Source organism: Phasianus colchicus, chromosome 16 (genome assembly GCF_987193195.1).
Source record: "Phasianus colchicus chromosome 16, bPhaCol1.hap1.1, whole genome shotgun sequence".
NCBI lineage: Eukaryota > Metazoa > Chordata > Aves > Galliformes > Phasianidae > Phasianus > Phasianus colchicus.
Window position 1 is genome coordinate 10,506,295 of NC_143451.1, and position 16,043 is coordinate 10,522,337.

Here is a 16,043-nt window from a genome sequence, read left to right on the forward strand (position 1 = left end):
ATCAGCGTTGGACCTTCCGATCGGCGCGGCGGGCGGAAGCTCGGGCTCGCGGGGTGGCTCCGGTGCGCGGCGCGGCTGATGGAGAGCCCCGGGGACGAGGATGACTTCAACGAGCGGTTCGCCGCCGAGCTGGAGGTGCTGGCCGAGCTGGAAGGTGCGCGGGGGGGCCAGGCCTGTTCGGTGCTGCTGGGACCGGGTGGGCGCAGCCGGGGGCTGGGGTCATGCGCTGCTGCCGCGGGGAGCCACGGGGGAGGGCCGGGAGCTGGGCCGGGAGCTGTGCCGAGCGGCTCGGAGAGGAGGCGGTTCGGGGATCCCACCTGTGGCTGTAAGTGTGGAACCAGGCACTGTTCGGTGGTGGGAGCGGAAGCGCTGGGCACGAACCGGAGTGCAGGAGGTCTCATCAGGCAGCAGTGTTGTGCTGTGCGAGCGGGGAAGCACAGGGACCCAGAGAGGCTGTGGGCTCTGCTCCTTGAAGATCTAACCCTAATCCTAAACCCACCTGGACGCGGTCCTGGCCCCCTGCTCTCGGTGTCCCTGCTGCAGTAGGGTGGCACTGAAGGCACCCGGTGGTCCCTTCCCACCTCTACCACCCTGCACTTTCTTCCAGATTACCCATCCCCTCCTGGCCCCAAAGTCTCCAAGTTCCGCAGCAGGAAGCAGCTGCAGGATGAGGCTGGCCTGGCTGTGGAGCCCAACGCCAGGAAGAGGAGCCAGGAGTGTGCCCTGAACCCATCCCCACTGCCCTCGCTGTCTGCAGAATCCCCCGTGGCCCTCAGTAAGGTTTTGTGGCGTTGGTGATGTGAGCACTCTGTGGCTCCCTGCTACATCCCAGCCTGTTCCGGGCTTTGCTCTGTGCTGTGTCTTTCATCTTTCCCCCACCTCTGTGTCTCGTGCAGCTCCAAAGCCAAAAAGGCAGCGTCTGGAAGCTGTGAAGAGGCTGAACTTTGGTGGGGATGGTGAGCTGGACCCAGATGTCCTCCAGGATGCTGTCACGCTTGTGCCTGGCTCAGCGTCACCCCGTGGTCCCCATGCTGCCAGGTTGGCCGTGCCTCTTTGTGTCACTGGGCTTTACATCTGTCCACCGATGCCACGGGATCTCCATGGATGGGGTTTGATTGCTCCTTCTCTCACCCTCTGCTGAAATAGCCTGGCATTTCCCAGCCCAGAGCTGGAAGTGAGCGGCCTGGGGCCCCTGCAGAGCTCACCACCCACCGAGAACCCAAAGCGTGTCCTCAAGCGCCCGCCTGTCCTGGGAGACTACATCAATGTGACATCCAGTGAGGGCACCAGGGTCTTCATGGCAGTGAAGGATGATCCCTCCCAGATAGGGATGGAGGTAAGGGGACCCCCATCCAGTTCAGGAGCTCTGATGGTACATGGAACATGTGCCGAGCATCAGCACATCCTCTGTTCCTCGCAGCTTCGTGATTCTGTGGGCTGGAACCGGCCTCTCCATCTGCTGGGAGTCCCCTTCTCCTACCTGAAGGAACAAGTGTATGAAGAGGTACCGCTCCTTCCTGACAGCCCCTGGCCCCACTCACCCATCATCACGGGTTGGTGGGATGTTTCTCACCCCTCTCACCCTGTTTGTGCCCCAGCATCGGAGGAGAGCTGTGGAAGCATCACAGCAGTTGACGGAGATAATAACCAGGTGAGGTCTGGGCAGCTCCTGTCCTCACCATGCTCTCAGTTGTGAGACGCTGGATGTTGGATCCATATCTGCCTGCAGCATTGTTAGCCTGGGAGACATGGGGTGAGCTCCCAGCTCTGCTTCCTTCTGCCACATGGCTTGTGTTCACCCCTCCTTTTAGCTCCTTGGAGACCGGTGATGAGGCCACAGAGCAGCCTGGGGACATGATTGAGGAGGAGCCTACTCCCCATTGCCTCTGGGTGGACAAGTTTGCTCCCCGGCGCTACATAGAGCTGCTCAGCGATGATGTGAGCTGCCAGGGCCAGCGGGGTTTGGGTGGATGTTTGCTTTATTCCTTAATGCTGTGGGCGATTGGGTTGGGCTTGCCATTTCATCCGGCCCTTGGCTGGATGTTTGTGAGGTTCACTGGTGATGGCTCTTATTCTTGTTTGCTGCTCAGTACACAAACCGCTGCCTGCTGAAGTGGCTGAAGCTCTGGGACACAGTGGTGTTCGGTAAGGAGAAGCCCATGAAGAAGGCAAAGCCTGGTGCTGAGGCTCACCCCCCATTCAAGCAGCCCAAGGAACTGCAGAACAAGTGGAAAACAAAGGCACAGCTCACAGAGGAGATCCTGGAGGCTGAGCTGGATCAGCACAAGAGACCCAAATACAAGGTGAGCAGGGCAGGGCACAGAGCACATCCACGTAGTGTCCCCCAGACCCCAGCACTGGAGAGGAGCAGTGTCTGTCTTTTCTCTTCCAGTACAGATCCAGGAGAAATCTGCTTCCATGTCTCTCATTTAGAAATACGCCGTGTTTTATTATTGTTGTTTTTTATTTAATCTTTTTTCAGTTTCAGTTGTTTCAGTTGAGTAATTTGTTAACCATGTGTAGCAGAAATGCTAAATCATGACCTGAAACAGTGATTGAGCACCTGGTGGGAAGGCAGGGCCAATCCAGGAGAGCTCAGGTGCATGCAACACACCTGATTGACTGGAAGGGGTGGAGCCAGGATCCATCCCCTTCCAAGGCCTCACTTAAGGGTTGGCAGTGGAGGTGAAGGTATCTCTTGCTGGAGGTTCCTGCCTCCTTGAGGCCTTTCAAAGGTAAGCAGCTCTTTCTGTATCTGTGGCTTCTGTGTTTGGCCTTGTTCTCATTTGATGTAGCTGAAGACTTTGCTACCCTGCTGTTATCATCTCATTATAGCATCCCACCAGGGAAGGGGAACAGGGCCAGCCATATTAGATGGGCTGGTAGAGGAAAGAAGCCCCAGCCTGTCGGAGGTTGGACTTGACTTCATTCACTATGGACAAACATAATATAGCTTTGGGCAAGTGCTTCTGCATCCAGAAAAGAGCAGAAATGCTGAAAGGGCAAAAGAAGCAGAGATAACATGCAGGCCATTTTACAGCTTTGCTGCATTTGGTGAAAGATTATTTAAAAAAAAAAAAAAAAATTCCAGGAAGCAAAAATAGATACTAAGAAGTCTTTTGGGAGTATAATTCTTCAGGGAGCTTTGTGCACCTTTTTCTATTGTCCTATAAATATACACATGCATGAGTGATGCCAGCTGGGACAGCTGTCACCTTTGGGAGCTCCTGCTCTATTTTCCCTCCCATGGTGACCTTCTCCTGGTGTCTCTACAAACACAACTGGGGCTAAAGACACAGCTGTCCCCCTGGCAGTGTGGTCAGTCTGTGCCTCCCCATGTCCCCTCTCCCTGCAGGTGGCCCTGCTGTGTGGCCCACCCGGCCTGGGGAAGACAACACTGGCACATGTCATTGCACAGCATGCAGGGTATAACGTGGTGGAGATGAATGCCAGGTGAGCATCAGAACAACCCTGTGAGGATGGTCATGATGGGGTGGCACTGAGCTGAATTGGTGTCCCACAGCGATGACCGCAGCCCGGAGACCTTCAAGACACGCATTGAAGCTGCCACCCAGATGAAGTCGGTGCTGGGTGCTGAGGAGAAACCCAACTGCCTCATCATCGATGAGATCGATGGTGCACCCACTGTGAGGCCTCACCTGGACTCATGTCTCTGAATCACAGAGTGGTTGGGTTGGAAGGGACCCCAAAGCTCTCCAGCTCCACCTCTGCTATGGGCTGAGTGCCCCCCACCAGCTCAGGTTGCCCTGAGTCTATCTTTGGCCTGGGGCAACCACAGCTGTGGGCAGCCTGTGCCTCCTCTCTGTTGATGCAGCCCAGGATAACTATTGGCCCAGACTCATAGTTGGCTTCTCATCCACTGAACTTCCAAGTCCTACCCTGCAGGGCTGCTCCCTATGAGTTCTTTTCCTGGGATTGCCCTGCACCCTATGCTTGGCTGTGTAGAACTTCATCAGGTTCACATGGGCCCACTTCTCAAGCTTACATCTGGCCACCATTTGCTTAATTATTACTCTAAACAGCAAGCACTCGTTTCTTCTGTCCCTTCATTTCTCCCAAGGCCTCCATCACTGTGCTGCTGAACATCATCAACAGCAAGGAGCCTGAGGGTGAGGTGGCTGCAAGCGGAGGGCGACGGAGAAGGCGAGAGGGCAGCCTGCTGCTGCGGCCTGTCATCTGCATCTGCAATGACCAGTGGGTGTCAGGAGAGAAGCTGGGGCACCTGCCTTAAGGGTGGCTCTGATATCATAGCATCGTGGAATGGCTGGGTTGGAAGGGATCTTAAAGATCATAGAATCTTAGGATGATTGGGTTGGAAGGGAGCTCGTTAGAACCATGGAATGGTTGGATTGAAAGAGACCTTGTAGGTCATAAAATCATAGAACCATAGCATGGTTCGGTTGAAAGGAACCTTGCAGCCCCGACCCTCTGCCATAGGCTGGCTGCCCTCCCCTTTTCCCCCACCCCCTCCAACTTCAGCTCAGGCACCTCCAGGGATGGGGCACCCACAGCTCTGGGCAGCAGTGCCAGCCCCTCACCACCCTCTCTCCCTGTGCCAGGTATGTCCCTGCGCTCCGACCACTGCGGCAGCAGGCATTCCTGCTCAGCTTCCCCAGGACAGCCCCGTCCCGGCTGGCCCAGCGCCTTGGGGAGGTATGGATTAGCCCCAGCACCACTCCCTGCATGGCCAGGAGCAGTGCTCAGTTCCCTTCTCCTACAGATTGCCCAGCAGCAGGGCATGAGGGCGGACATGGGAGCACTGCTGGCACTGTGTGAGAAGACGGAGAACGACATCCGTTCGTGCATCAACACCCTGCAGGTTTGTGTAGTGCTGGGGGCTGGGGAGGCAATAAGAGTCTTATGGGGAGCAGCTGAAGGAACTGGGGTGGTTCAGTCTGGAGAAGAGGAGACTCAGAAAAGACCTTGTGGCTCTCTATGACACTCCAAAAGGAGGTTGTGGCAAGGTGTGGTTGGGCTCTTCTCCCAGGTAGCAGCAATAGGACGAGAGGGAATGGCTTTATGTAGTGCCAGGGGAGGTTCAGGTTGATATTGGGCAACTTTTCCCCTCTGAAAGAGTGACTGGGCACTGAGCCCAGGGAAAGGGTGGGATCACCATCCCTGGAGGTGTTCCAGAACTGTGGGATTTGTGGCACAGGTGGATGTGATCAGTGAGTGTAGTGGGTTGGGTTGGTACTGGACTTGAGGATCTTAGGGGTCTTCCTCAACCTCAGTGATTCTGTGGTTGTATTACTTGCTTGTTTCTTGTGTTGCAGTTCCTGCACGGCCGAGGCCAGAAGGAGTTGGATGTGCGAATTGTGCAGACAATGAGGATTGGCTTGAAGGACCAGAACAAGGGACTCTTCTCCATCTGGCAGGAGATATTCCAGCTCCCACGAGTTCAGAGGTAAGAGGGGGACTTGTTGGCTCACACATGCTGCATTGTGGGCTCTTTATTCAGAAGCTGTGTGGAGATGCCTGAAACATCCTGGAGACCAGGCTCTGTCTCAGCAGATTTGTATGTTCCAGATGTACCCAATAATTGGCACAGGCTGCCCAGGGGAGTGGTGGGGCCACTATCCCTGGAGGTGCTCAAGAACAGTAAAGCTGTGGCACTGAGGGACGTGGGTTGGTGGGGATGAGTTGGTGGGTGGACTTGGTAATCTTAGAGGGCTTTTCCAACTTTAATGGGCAGCTGCCTCATACCAGCTCAGGCTGCCCAGGGCTGCATCCAGCCTGGCCCTGGACACCCCTAGGGATGGGGCAGCCACAGCTATCAGAAGTCTGTGCTCATTCTGTCCCTCCTGCTCTCTGCAGGCACCACATAGGGATGGATCCCTCGCTGCCCAACCATCTGCTGGCAGATGAGGATGAGTTGTCACACCTTGGTGTGAGGACTGCCCTCACTGCCTCTTCTCACCGCTTCCACCGCGTCCTGCACCTCGCCAGCTCCTCGGGGGAGCAGGAGAAGCTTGCCCAGGTTGGAAAGCTGGGCCTATGAGCTATTGCCTTTGCTGTTTGGGGATGGGATACAAGGTGCTGGGGCTGAGTTTAGTGGGGTTCTCAAAATCCCAGTGACTTCAGTCCCACTACCTGGCCACTTGCAGGGTCTCTATGAGAATTTCCTGAATATGAAGCTGAGAGACTCCAGTTTTGGCTCGGTGTGTCTAGCCCTGGAATGGCTGTGCTTCTCTGACATGCTGAGTAGGGCTGTGCTGCACAGGCAGAGCTTCCAGCTGATGCGCTACCTGCCCTTCCTGCCTGTGGCATTCCACCTGCTCTTTGCAGCCACCAGCATCCCCCGGCTCTCTTACCCCAGCAGCCATCATGAGGTGAGTACTGGGAACATGCAATGCTGGTGGTACTTCATTCCTCCTGGGGACGTGGCTGAGCCATTTCTTCTCTCCTATCCCTCTCTGCAGGCCCTGGCCAAGCTGAACCACATGCAGAACCTCATGGTGTCCATGGTGTCAGGGATCACACCCAGTGCCCGCAGCCGTGCTGGGCAGCAGTCTCTTGTTCTGGAGGTGCTCTGCCTGCTGCTGGATATCATTGCACCCAAGCTGCGGCCGGTGAGTGTTCCCCTGTCTTCTCTGTTAGTGGCTCCCAACCTGGGATTTGTCCTTGTTTTGTTGCAGCCAAGCAGGGCTGCTACATGTGGTACTAAATCCCTTATTTGGGGTTAGCATGAAATTGCAGAATTGGAGGGGAGGTGGCACTGGGACCCCCACACATGGGGTTAGGGGCTTGGTGTGAGTGAGGACTTCGGGGGACCTATGCTGGGTGCAGTCCTGTGGCTTTGCCCTGTTGTACCTGTACCTCTGTGTATGTCCCCTTTGGGCTGCCAGAGGAGAATCCCCTGCTCTGCACTCTATTAGGTGTCCCTGCTCTGATCTCTGTGGGTATATAGGGAGCTCAACTTCCCTTCTTCCTACTGCGATCCTTGTGGATCTTCATTGTCTGCTCTCATTCACTAGACAAGAAGCTGCTGTGGGTTATCTTGATGCTGGGACACTGCTCAAGATGAGCTGTGCTCTCACCCCTTTTTCCCCCCTCCCCTTGCTCCCCCCAGGTGAACACACAGCTCTACAGCCTGAAGGAGAAGCAGCAGCTGGCAGCACTCATCAGCACTATGCTGGCCTATAACCTCACCTACCACCAGGAACGCCTGCCTGAGGGCCAGTATGTCTACAAGCTTGACCCGTGAGTCCCAAGGGTTGAGAGAGGGTATTTGGACTGAAAATAACCTTGATAGTGGATTTGGGGGCGCTTTTTTTTTTTTTTTTAAAAGGAAAAGCCCTGTGCCCCATGGGTTGGCTCAGAGCTGCTTCTGGTGTGGTGTCTCCCCTGGGTCATTGGCAGGCTGGCGCCAAGGCAGGGCTGTGCTGCTGTTAATCAGGTTGGGAGGAAGGAGACAGCTGTCCTTGGCTCCCAGCAGGGTGGTTGTGAGCTGGCAGTGGAGGGGCTGAGGCTGACAGCAAGAAACCCAGGTGTATCGCAGGCCAGGAGCACCTGTGTGCTCAGTTAGCAAGGATGGGGTAGGCAGAGGGCTGTGGGTGCTGGCCCTGCTCCTGCAGGCTGCTGGATGTTCACAGGCTGGGGGCTGCATGGGGATAAGAACACAAGTAGCAGCCTTGAGTTTATTTGCTGACTTTGTGTGTTCATAGCATGTCATTGCCCTGCTCAACTCCTTGCTGTGCTGGACCCACAGAGCTGTACACACTCCTGGGTTTTTGGTGACATAGCACAGACCTGACCGGAGCTGGGAGCAATGCTAATGTCTTCCTGCTACAAAGTTAATTACAAAAATTAGCCTCTGTTAAATCAAGCAGCTGTATCTAATTAGAGAGCAGTACTTTTTTTTCCACAGGACTGCTGGGATAGGGGCATGGCCACCCTGTGCTGCCCACCCTGCACTGCTTGGCCCGCCCCATGCTGTGGCAGTGACTACCCTGTGTCCTCATGGCATCCTGAAGTCTCCTCTCAGTGTCTCTCGTTGAGCAGAGCTGTTCTAGCAGCAACACTTTTGGTTTGCTCTGAGCTGTCACAAGTACAAAGCCCTCCGATGGCACCACTCTGCTCAGTAGAGTCTGCAGCTCAGGGGAAGGGTTGCACTGCTGCTGGAGCCTGAGCTGCAGTGCTGTGACTTCAGCTTTCCTGTGGCAATCTGCTCAGCACAGAGCACTGTGTGATTTCCTGTTCCTGCACTAAAACTGAGCTGAAAAGCACATAATCTCCTCGGGATTGTCATTGAGCTGTGGGGCAGCACAGCTCTGCATGTCCTGTGCTGTTTGCTGGGTGTCTTTGCATACTGATGCTAACTGTGCTGACCTGGAGAGGGCAGCAATAGGGAAACTGAGTCATCTCCCCCACGCTGGGGCGGGGAGAGGACAGGGCTGGAAGTCAGATCTTGCCGTGTTTAAACCCCTCTGCACAGGGATGGGGCAGCAAATCCCACTGAGCTCAACTTGCCCTGCTGATTTGTGTGTTTGTGCTCAGTGTTGATGCTTTCATCACAAGGGACTGATGTTTTCCCCTCCTTCCTGCAGGAATGTGGAGGATGTGTGCAGGTTCCCTGACCTGCCAGCCCGCAAGCAGCTCACTTACCAGGCCAAGCAGCTCATTGCCCACGAGATTGAGATGGAGAAGATGCGGAGGACTGAGGCAGTGCTGCAGGCACGGAACCTCAGCGAGGTGGGGAGGGGAAGGGAGTGGGCTGCTGGGGGGTACAGCACCTGCAGGTGGGCAGTGGGATCATAAATAGGATGGTTAAGGTTGGGAAAAGTCCTCTAAGATCACCAAGTCCAGCCATGAGTAAAGTCCTTAGGGCTGCTGAGTGGATCCCCAAAAGCAGCGGAGACCTCAAAAGGAGTCTGGGGGTGGAGCTGAAAGGTGTGTGGGGTTACACAGTGCCTCTGCCTGTGGATGGCAGCAGAGGTACAGCTGCAGGCTTTGTGCTCTGCACATGGAAATCCAGGATTAACCCCCCTCCCCCTCACCCCAAATCTGCCTGGGGTTTGCAGGGCAGCACAGCAGCTAACCCAGAAACAGGACAAAAAGACCATTCTCTGTGAGTTAAATCTCAGAGACCTTCACCTTTCTCAACCAGTGCTGTGACAAGGTGGGGATCTCACTTTCCCTGCCTGTATGCATCTTCCCTGGGTTGCCTGGGCTCTGAGCACCTGATGGGGCTGTGGGTGTTCCTGTTCAGAGCAGGCATTGTGACTAGGTGGCATTTAGAGGTTCTTTCCACCTCAAACCATGTAGCTCTGCCTGGTGCCAGGGGATAATTAGTCCCAGGGAGCCCCTTCTTGCAGTTTCTCTGGGGACACCCATGGCACAGAACCCTCTCTGGGGGTTTCTTGTTTACACGGTGCCAATGTGCAGTCCCCATGCAGGATGCCCCAGGTGCTGTCTTGGGCTCATCTGAAACTGAACCTGATGACAGATCCTTCCCAGGTCCTTGAGGTACTGCAAACCAGATAGGTGGCAAATAATAGACTCGTAGGCTTTTTATCCATAGCACAAACGAAAAAAAAACATTTATCTGTAACAAAACCATGAAATCCTGTGTTTCCTGGGTGGGAATGAGCAGGTATCTGTGTGCAGTAGGATGATAACCCCCAGCCCCCAGAACACACACACACTTCTGAGGGCTTTTCCCTTTCCTGGGTACCCCCAGGGGCTGTGCTCAGAGCTCTTCTACCTGCAGGAGCCAGCAGAGATGGGGGCAGGAGGACCAGCAGCACCCCACAACCATCAGCAGCGCCTGGAGCACATTGTGAGGAAGGCAGCGGTGCAGGACAAGGTGAGGGGCTGTGACACCCCCAGGACACTCCTGCCCCATCTCCTTCCCTACCAATTTGTGTTGTTCCTTTGTACTTCCTCTCCATTGCTTTTTTTTTTTTTTTTTTTTTTTTTCCAGTTTCTGTTAATAGAAATGCTATAAAATAGCTGACAGTTGGGCAGTCCTTGCAGAGAGAACTTAATTAGTGTTAGGGAGGGTGGAGTGGCCTTCACCCGTCAGCAGCTCTGCAGCTGCCCTATGCGTGGGGATAGGGGTGTCCTGCAGGGATCTGTGGGCACCTGGTGCAGCCTATGGCTGCAGAGTTGGGAGGAGTTGGGGTGCCTTCAGTGCAGTCCAAAATACCCAAATCCCTTGGGGTTGCAGATTGCCCTGCTGGAACCAAGCCCTGTGCCATTGCCCCATGTCCTCGGCTGAACCTGGGCCTCTGCCTGTCAGCTAAGCAAACATTGCAGTTCATCTTTCTTTTCCTCCTGATTTTTGAATGTTGTTTGCGTTTTACCAAGGCCTTCCTGCAGGATTTGCATGCAGGTCCTGCTCCATGGCTTCCTCCCACCATGGGATTTTGGATGGATCAATGAGTGAGCACAGGGGCATCGAGCAGCCTGCTCTGGGCAAGGAGAGGCTCCTGCAGCTGCAGTCTGCTTCGCTCATTTCTCTTTGCCTATTTCTCTATGTGCTCTGCACCCAGGCTCTGCCGGGCAGCCCTGACTGCTCCTTCTTCTATTTTTTACAGCCTGAAACTGACTTCTTTGGGCGGCCGATCTCACGGCAGCAATCAGCTCCAGCCCCAGGTAAGTGGCAGAGGGATGGAGTGGCCCCTTGTACCACCCCGTAACCTGCGGTTGGCGTGGGGAACCCCCACATTGCAGGAGGGGCTGTGAGGAGGGGGTGGGTGCAGCAGCATGAAGGTGCAGTGGGGAAGGTCTTTGTCTCCATGTCCCTCTGCCCTGCAGAAGCTCAGCCCTCGGAGCGTGATGCCATCGAGAGCCAAATGGGCAAAGCTGTGGGGCGCAGTGATGTGTGGTTCCGCTTCAACGAGGGGGTGTCCAACGCTGTGCGGAGGAACCTCTACATCAGGGACCTGCTGTAGCAGCCAGGGGGTGACAGAGGAAAGGGAGGAGCTGACTTCTCATGTGGGGGGGAGGGATGGTGCTGATGTATTTGTTATTTTTTTATACCGGTGTTGTTTAAAAAATAATAAAGTATAAAAGTTAATAAAAGCAGAGCAATATGTCATGTTTATTTCATTTATAAACCCTTTGTATTGTGCCTGCTGTGCTGCAAAAAGCTTAGAGTCTCAGTATACAAAAAGAATAGTGAAAAGCACTGAGAACGTAGTATAAAAGTTTTCTCCTTTTATGAGTACAGCACTTGCTCATGGGTACAGAAGGGGTAGGACAAGGGGCAGCCCCCCCTGCCATCTCCAATGCATTCACCCTGTGTATGCCTCCCCAGCTGCCCCCTAAAAAACCAAACGCTTCTACTACTAAAATAATAAGACAAGATGAGGGTTGGGTGTTTCAGTTAGTCATATTAGGAAGCTAGCTAATAAAAAAGTGTACATTCAATGTTAATGCGCAGCACCTGCCCTCAGAGGATGCTGCACTTCCCTTTCTCCACCCAGGGGTTGTTCTTCATCAGCTCCGGGTTCAGGAAGGGGTCTTCAGGGATGCCATCCTCTACCCACTTCACAAACCTGCAGGGAGAGCAGGGCAGTCACGCAGCCTTCCTTGGTCACCCATTCCCTTCCCTCCGTGGCTCTGCCTCACACCAAAGTGGCAGTGCTCAGCTTGGTGTGTGGGAAAGCTCTGCCCATCTCAGCCCACTCACTCAGGTATCGTTTTGGAGGACATCTCCCTCTTGTAGGCCAGCTGGTACTTCAGGCTCTCCACCTCCTTCTTCCACTGGGGCAGGTCCCACTCATCCATGGCGCTGGGGCTCGGTGAGGGCTGGAAGGCAGAGTGTCCCCATGTTCCCCATCCCACCCATGGCAGACTCACAGCCCCGAGAGCTCTTGGGAAGAGTTTGGTGCCTTGGCTGGAGGTGAGGGCTGCGCTTACCTTGATGGCACAGGGACAAGTGCCCTGTGTTACATGGAGCCTGTGGGCTCACACTAACCCTGCCCTGAGAGCTGCACTGGATTTGCCTGCAATTTGACTGCAAATAACAAACAGGCTGTCCAGGTGGGGGACATGGTCCTCCTGCTGTGGCCCTGAGTGAGGGCCAGGATAGATTTTGACCACGCACAGCCCCGGAGATGGCTTAGCCCCCACAGGTGGAGCTCTGTAGGTGTGTGGCGGGGGTGCCTTGCAGCCCCCCAGGCTGATAGATGGGGACGCAGTGTGGGATTCCCAAGTCTCAGCCTCACTCCTGGTGACACTGAGCATCACTCAGAGCATCACTCACTATGGATGTGGAGAGGGCTGGTGGGGGTATGGGTAGCACTGAACATCCTGCTGCACCGCACTGAGAGTGGCCCACAGTGGGGTGGGATAGGGATACTGAGGCACAGCGTGAGCTGCGAGCACTGCCACGACTCCAGCTCCCTTCACCACCGCAGGGATGCATGGCACAAGGGAACAGCTCCTCCTGCCCATTCCCAACCGTGACCCCAGCAACGCCGGGGCTCTGCCCTCTCCACCCTCCGGCAGCCTTCAGTGATGACCAAACCGGGGCCGACCCTCCGTCCATCCCTCATCCATCCCCCATCCCAGCTCAGCCCCGCGCAGGGCACAGCTCAGCAGCTCCGTGTCTCCGCAGAGCATCCCTGGGAGAAACACTCGGCACAGCCGGGAGGAGGAGGATGAACCCAGTGCCCAGCAGCATCCCTGCTCCCCGGCCTCCCCACAGCTCTCCGGGAGCAGAACCGTCCCCATCCCCGCTCCATCCATCCCAGTGCTACGGCTCAGCCCTCCACTTACCTCGGCTGGAAGAAGTGGCAGAGGGCGCGGGGCTGCGTCTGTCCCCGCGGCTCAGCAAGCCGGGCTGGCCTCTCCTCCTGCTAGCGCTGCCCTCACTGCTGTCAGCGAGCCCAAATCCTCTGTGTAATCTATTAATGCACGGCCGGTCCAGCTGCCTCCGACACGGCAAGAGCCGGATAATGAGAGCGTCCTCCCCCCTCCGCAGCTCCCGGGGGATTTGGCTCCGCTGGAACGTGAGCACCGCGGGGATGGAGAGGCAGCGTGTTGGTACCGGGGCTGCGGAGGCCGTATTGCCGAAATGGGGCTGTTAGGGGCGGGTGGGTCCCTTGGGGACGCGTGGAGAAAAGTGGTGGGACACAGCTGCACACCAGGAGGGCTGCTCCTGTCTGCAACCCCACCAACAGCCCTTCCTGCATCCCTGCAATCACATCCCTGCCTTGATCTGATTGTGTCCCTGCCACATCCGCTCCTGCATCCAAGCTCATGTCCCTGCCCAAGCTTTCCTGGGTGCCACCAAAAGAACCCCCACCCCCCTCCCACCTCCAGCCCCTCACTGTGCCTTTCCCTCACGTGCTGCCCCCAGTTTCCTTGTTTTTCCTTCTCTCCTGGTGCTGGCAGGGAGCTGGGGGGTGGGGGGGGGGGGGGAAGAATGTGGTTATTAGAGAAGAAAGACAACTTCAAAAGTTGAGTGGTTGGAAACTAAATATTTGGTGAGGATGAAAGGGCCAAGCCCTGCCCCAGCCCCCTGTGGGGGCAGCATATTGTACCCACCCTGGGCTGTTTGCCCTCTACACTGCTCTGTAAGCAGGTTTTTTGCCATATGGTGCTCCAAGCACTGAGCTGAGCTCCTCCCCATCACAGCACTAACTCCTTCCCCCAGCCATGCTGGCTCTGCCCCATTCTACCCCAAAAAGCCAAACCTGGTGTTGCCACATTAAGGGGTTCCCCATGGGTTGGAGCTCAGGGAGCGAATCCTCGATGCTGCCCTGAGAGCTTGGTGAAAAGGTGAAATAAAAATATTATATGTGCAAAAACAACATCATAGGTCAACTGTGTTGCATCATCAAATATCACAAGTTAGTTAGAAGGAATACATAAGGATCATTGAAACTAAGTTGCAGTATCTTAAAATAATAAACCCCTGATGCAATGCAGTGCACATATATATGTTTTACACTTTATATTTTAAATATAACTGATAAATTAAGTAATACTGTATAACATATAGAAGTGAGACATGCTAGAGATGCTTTCGCCCAGGGCTGGTTGGGTATGGGTTAGGTGGGTATAGCTACTGCAAAGTCAAGAGCAAATCTTCAGAGAACGGCATTTTTTCATCCATAAAAGATTACACCATTAGCTATAGCATAATCCTCACTACGAGGACTTTACTCTTTGCTGACATCTCTATTTATATGTCTATATCTAACCTCTGTCTCAGTCCATGCAGACACTGACCCATCCCATATCTGTGGTTGCCTTGCACCCCAATCAATGGCACTGCCGTGTGCCTAATGGGCTCCTGCCGCCCTCTGCCTGCCTGGGAAAAGCCACAGGGCTGGGAAGCAGCCAGGGATCAATAGGGCTGCCTGGGGAGGGGATGCTGAGCTGGCAGCACCTCACTTGGAGGCAATGGCACCACTGCAAAGCATCCCGTGGGGTTGGGCTCTTTTGGGAACATGCTCCTATAGGACATGGGCCACCTATTAACGAGGCCAGCAATACTGCGCGCTGCCCTGCGGCTTATCTCGCTGTTGACATCAATGGTAATCTCCCAGCACTGCCTCCAAACAATTATGGGAAAGGCTGGGCTTTAGCAATAAAACGACACTGAAGACAGCTGATTGGATTTCTGCGGATTTTCTGCAATCTGACTGCAGTGGGGCCAGGCAGAGCCACCAGGAACCAGCACAGCAAATTTCAGAGCCACCAGCCTCAAGGCAATGGTGGCCCAAGGCCCATCCCCTTCTATGGACAAAGCAGCCCTGGTGCTCTTGGCAGAATTTGGGCAGTGCCACGTGCACCAAATCCCCCAGCGGGGCCACGGGGGACCTGCACAGCAGATTGCAGGGCCGCATTAGTTACCCCGCCTGGCTTTGTAGATTAAAGAATTATGAACTCCCAAAGTTTTGCAATATTAATGATTGTAGCCATCTGTTAATCTGGCAGCCAGAAACAAGCCGGGTTGTTCTTTGCTCAGTCCAGTTATTAAAACGTGGTATTTTTGGTGCGGTGGGCAGCTGGAAGAGCTGCTCCTTGGGGCTGGCCCAGCAGTGAGCCGTGTCCTGCTCTTATCGCTGCTCTGGGGGCACCTAAGGGCAGTGCCAGTGCTGGTTGATGCACAGTGAAGCACACCAAGAATAGCATTTTAGGGTGAGAGACCCCAAAAGCACCAAGCTGCAGCCCCCCTCCACCCCTGGAAGCACAGCTGCTAATTAAAGCTCTCTGTGGAATGGCATTTTAGATAAATCAGTTCTCCCGTACACACTCTAAAGGGACAAACTCATTTAGCAGGTTAATTAGCGTCCTTGGCAGAAATGCTATCAGCTCTGTCCCAGCCCACGGGGCAGTGTCAATGCTGGGAAGCTTTCCTATAAAAACCCACCTGTGCCTGCGTGGTTGAGGGGTCCTCATTTTGCACTTGAAAGGATGGAGGCATAGTTCATATCTATACAGATCCAGAACAATCTCAGGCACGTTGGGATAGGCAGCACTAGTGCACCTTTAACAGAGTTGAAAGAGCTCTGTGACACACAACAGGTGGGCTTTTTCCTTACACATCACCCCAAAAAGTCCCCATTCACCCCCATGAACAGCCACTTAGTTGATTAGCTATGCATCTCAAAACCACCCAGTGATGCACAAACTCTAACTCAGTCTGCTCATCACAGCCAGGCACTCCTGGTCCACACGCACATTACCTTCCTGGGTGGGACAACAGCATTCCTATACCACACTTCCAGAATCTCACTTTCAGCTTAAATCTTATTGTCAATACATGCATCCACTTGCAAACGTTCCATTTACTGTTTGGCACACACTTGCAAAAACAGCAGAGTTTTGTTTGCTAAATACAATATCTGGATTAGACAGCTGTAGATGCACATTTTCTACTTCAAACTACGTCCTTTAATTTTTAATGAGTTCTTCTCTTCTCTTATTATACTTGGAGCAAAGCAGAAAAAAAAAAATAAGAAAGATCAGCCTTCAATTTACCTTTGGGGTTACACTCGCTGTAGTCTCAGGGCACCAGCATGATGTTTTCTGCTGTGGCTGATGAAGCATGGGGTTGGATA

The 16,043-nt window shown here is 54.4% G+C and overlaps 2 protein-coding genes across 4 annotated transcripts; one reads left to right on the forward strand and one right to left on the reverse strand.

Moving 5' to 3' along the window:
- The first annotated feature begins 2 nt into the window (after positions 1-2).
- Positions 3-10,951, forward strand: CHTF18 (chromosome transmission fidelity factor 18). 3 transcript variants are annotated; one of them, XM_031606603.2, is made up of 22 exons: positions 3-154; positions 608-775; positions 897-1,038; positions 1,147-1,336; positions 1,421-1,504; positions 1,599-1,651; positions 1,812-1,938; positions 2,091-2,303; positions 3,356-3,453; positions 3,524-3,647; positions 4,082-4,215; positions 4,581-4,674; positions 4,742-4,840; positions 5,295-5,425; positions 5,836-5,998; positions 6,126-6,350; positions 6,441-6,590; positions 7,091-7,221; positions 8,568-8,712; positions 9,731-9,826; positions 10,560-10,617; positions 10,780-10,951. In XM_031606603.2, exons 1-22 carry the CDS (start codon positions 79-81, stop codon positions 10,914-10,916), a joined length of 2,838 nt encoding a protein of 945 aa, XP_031462463.2. In that variant the 5' UTR covers positions 3-78; the 3' UTR covers positions 10,917-10,951. The 3 variants fall into 3 exon arrangements, with proteins under 3 accessions (XP_031462463.2, XP_031462464.2, XP_090007392.1); XM_031606604.2 differs by having other exon boundaries at positions 1,162-1,336; XM_090151266.1 differs by lacking the exon at positions 608-775 and having other exon boundaries at positions 20-154.
- A 94-nt stretch (positions 10,952-11,045) lies between these two features.
- Positions 11,046-13,383, reverse strand: GNG13 (G protein subunit gamma 13). The gene is made up of 3 exons (XM_031606636.2): positions 12,748-13,383; positions 11,657-11,775; positions 11,046-11,522 (listed from the first exon to the last, which is right to left on the reverse strand). The coding sequence occupies exons 2-3, from the start codon at positions 11,752-11,754 to the stop codon at positions 11,417-11,419; spliced, it is 204 nt and encodes a 67-aa protein (XP_031462496.2). The 5' UTR covers positions 11,755-11,775; positions 12,748-13,383; the 3' UTR covers positions 11,046-11,416.
- Positions 13,384-16,043: the final 2,660 nt, after the last annotated feature.

Excerpts from the sequence above, each read along its gene's own strand:
- CHTF18 (XM_031606603.2), top strand. The coding sequence starts at position 79 with ATGGAGAGCCCCGGGGACGAGGATGACTTCAACGAGCGGTTCGCCGCC. Across the intron at positions 1,652-1,811 it reads TTGACGGAGATAATAACCAG|CTCCTTGGAGACCGGTGATG; the intron begins GTGAGGTCTGGG and ends CCCTCCTTTTAG. Across the intron at positions 4,675-4,741 it reads TGGCCCAGCGCCTTGGGGAG|ATTGCCCAGCAGCAGGGCAT; the intron begins GTATGGATTAGC and ends CTTCTCCTACAG.
- GNG13 (XM_031606636.2), bottom strand. The coding sequence starts at position 11,754 with ATGGATGAGTGGGACCTGCCCCAGTGGAAGAAGGAGGTGGAGAGCCTG. Across the intron at positions 11,523-11,656 it reads TCCTCCAAAACGATACCTGA|GTTTGTGAAGTGGGTAGAGG; the intron begins GTGAGTGGGCTG and ends CTCTCCCTGCAG.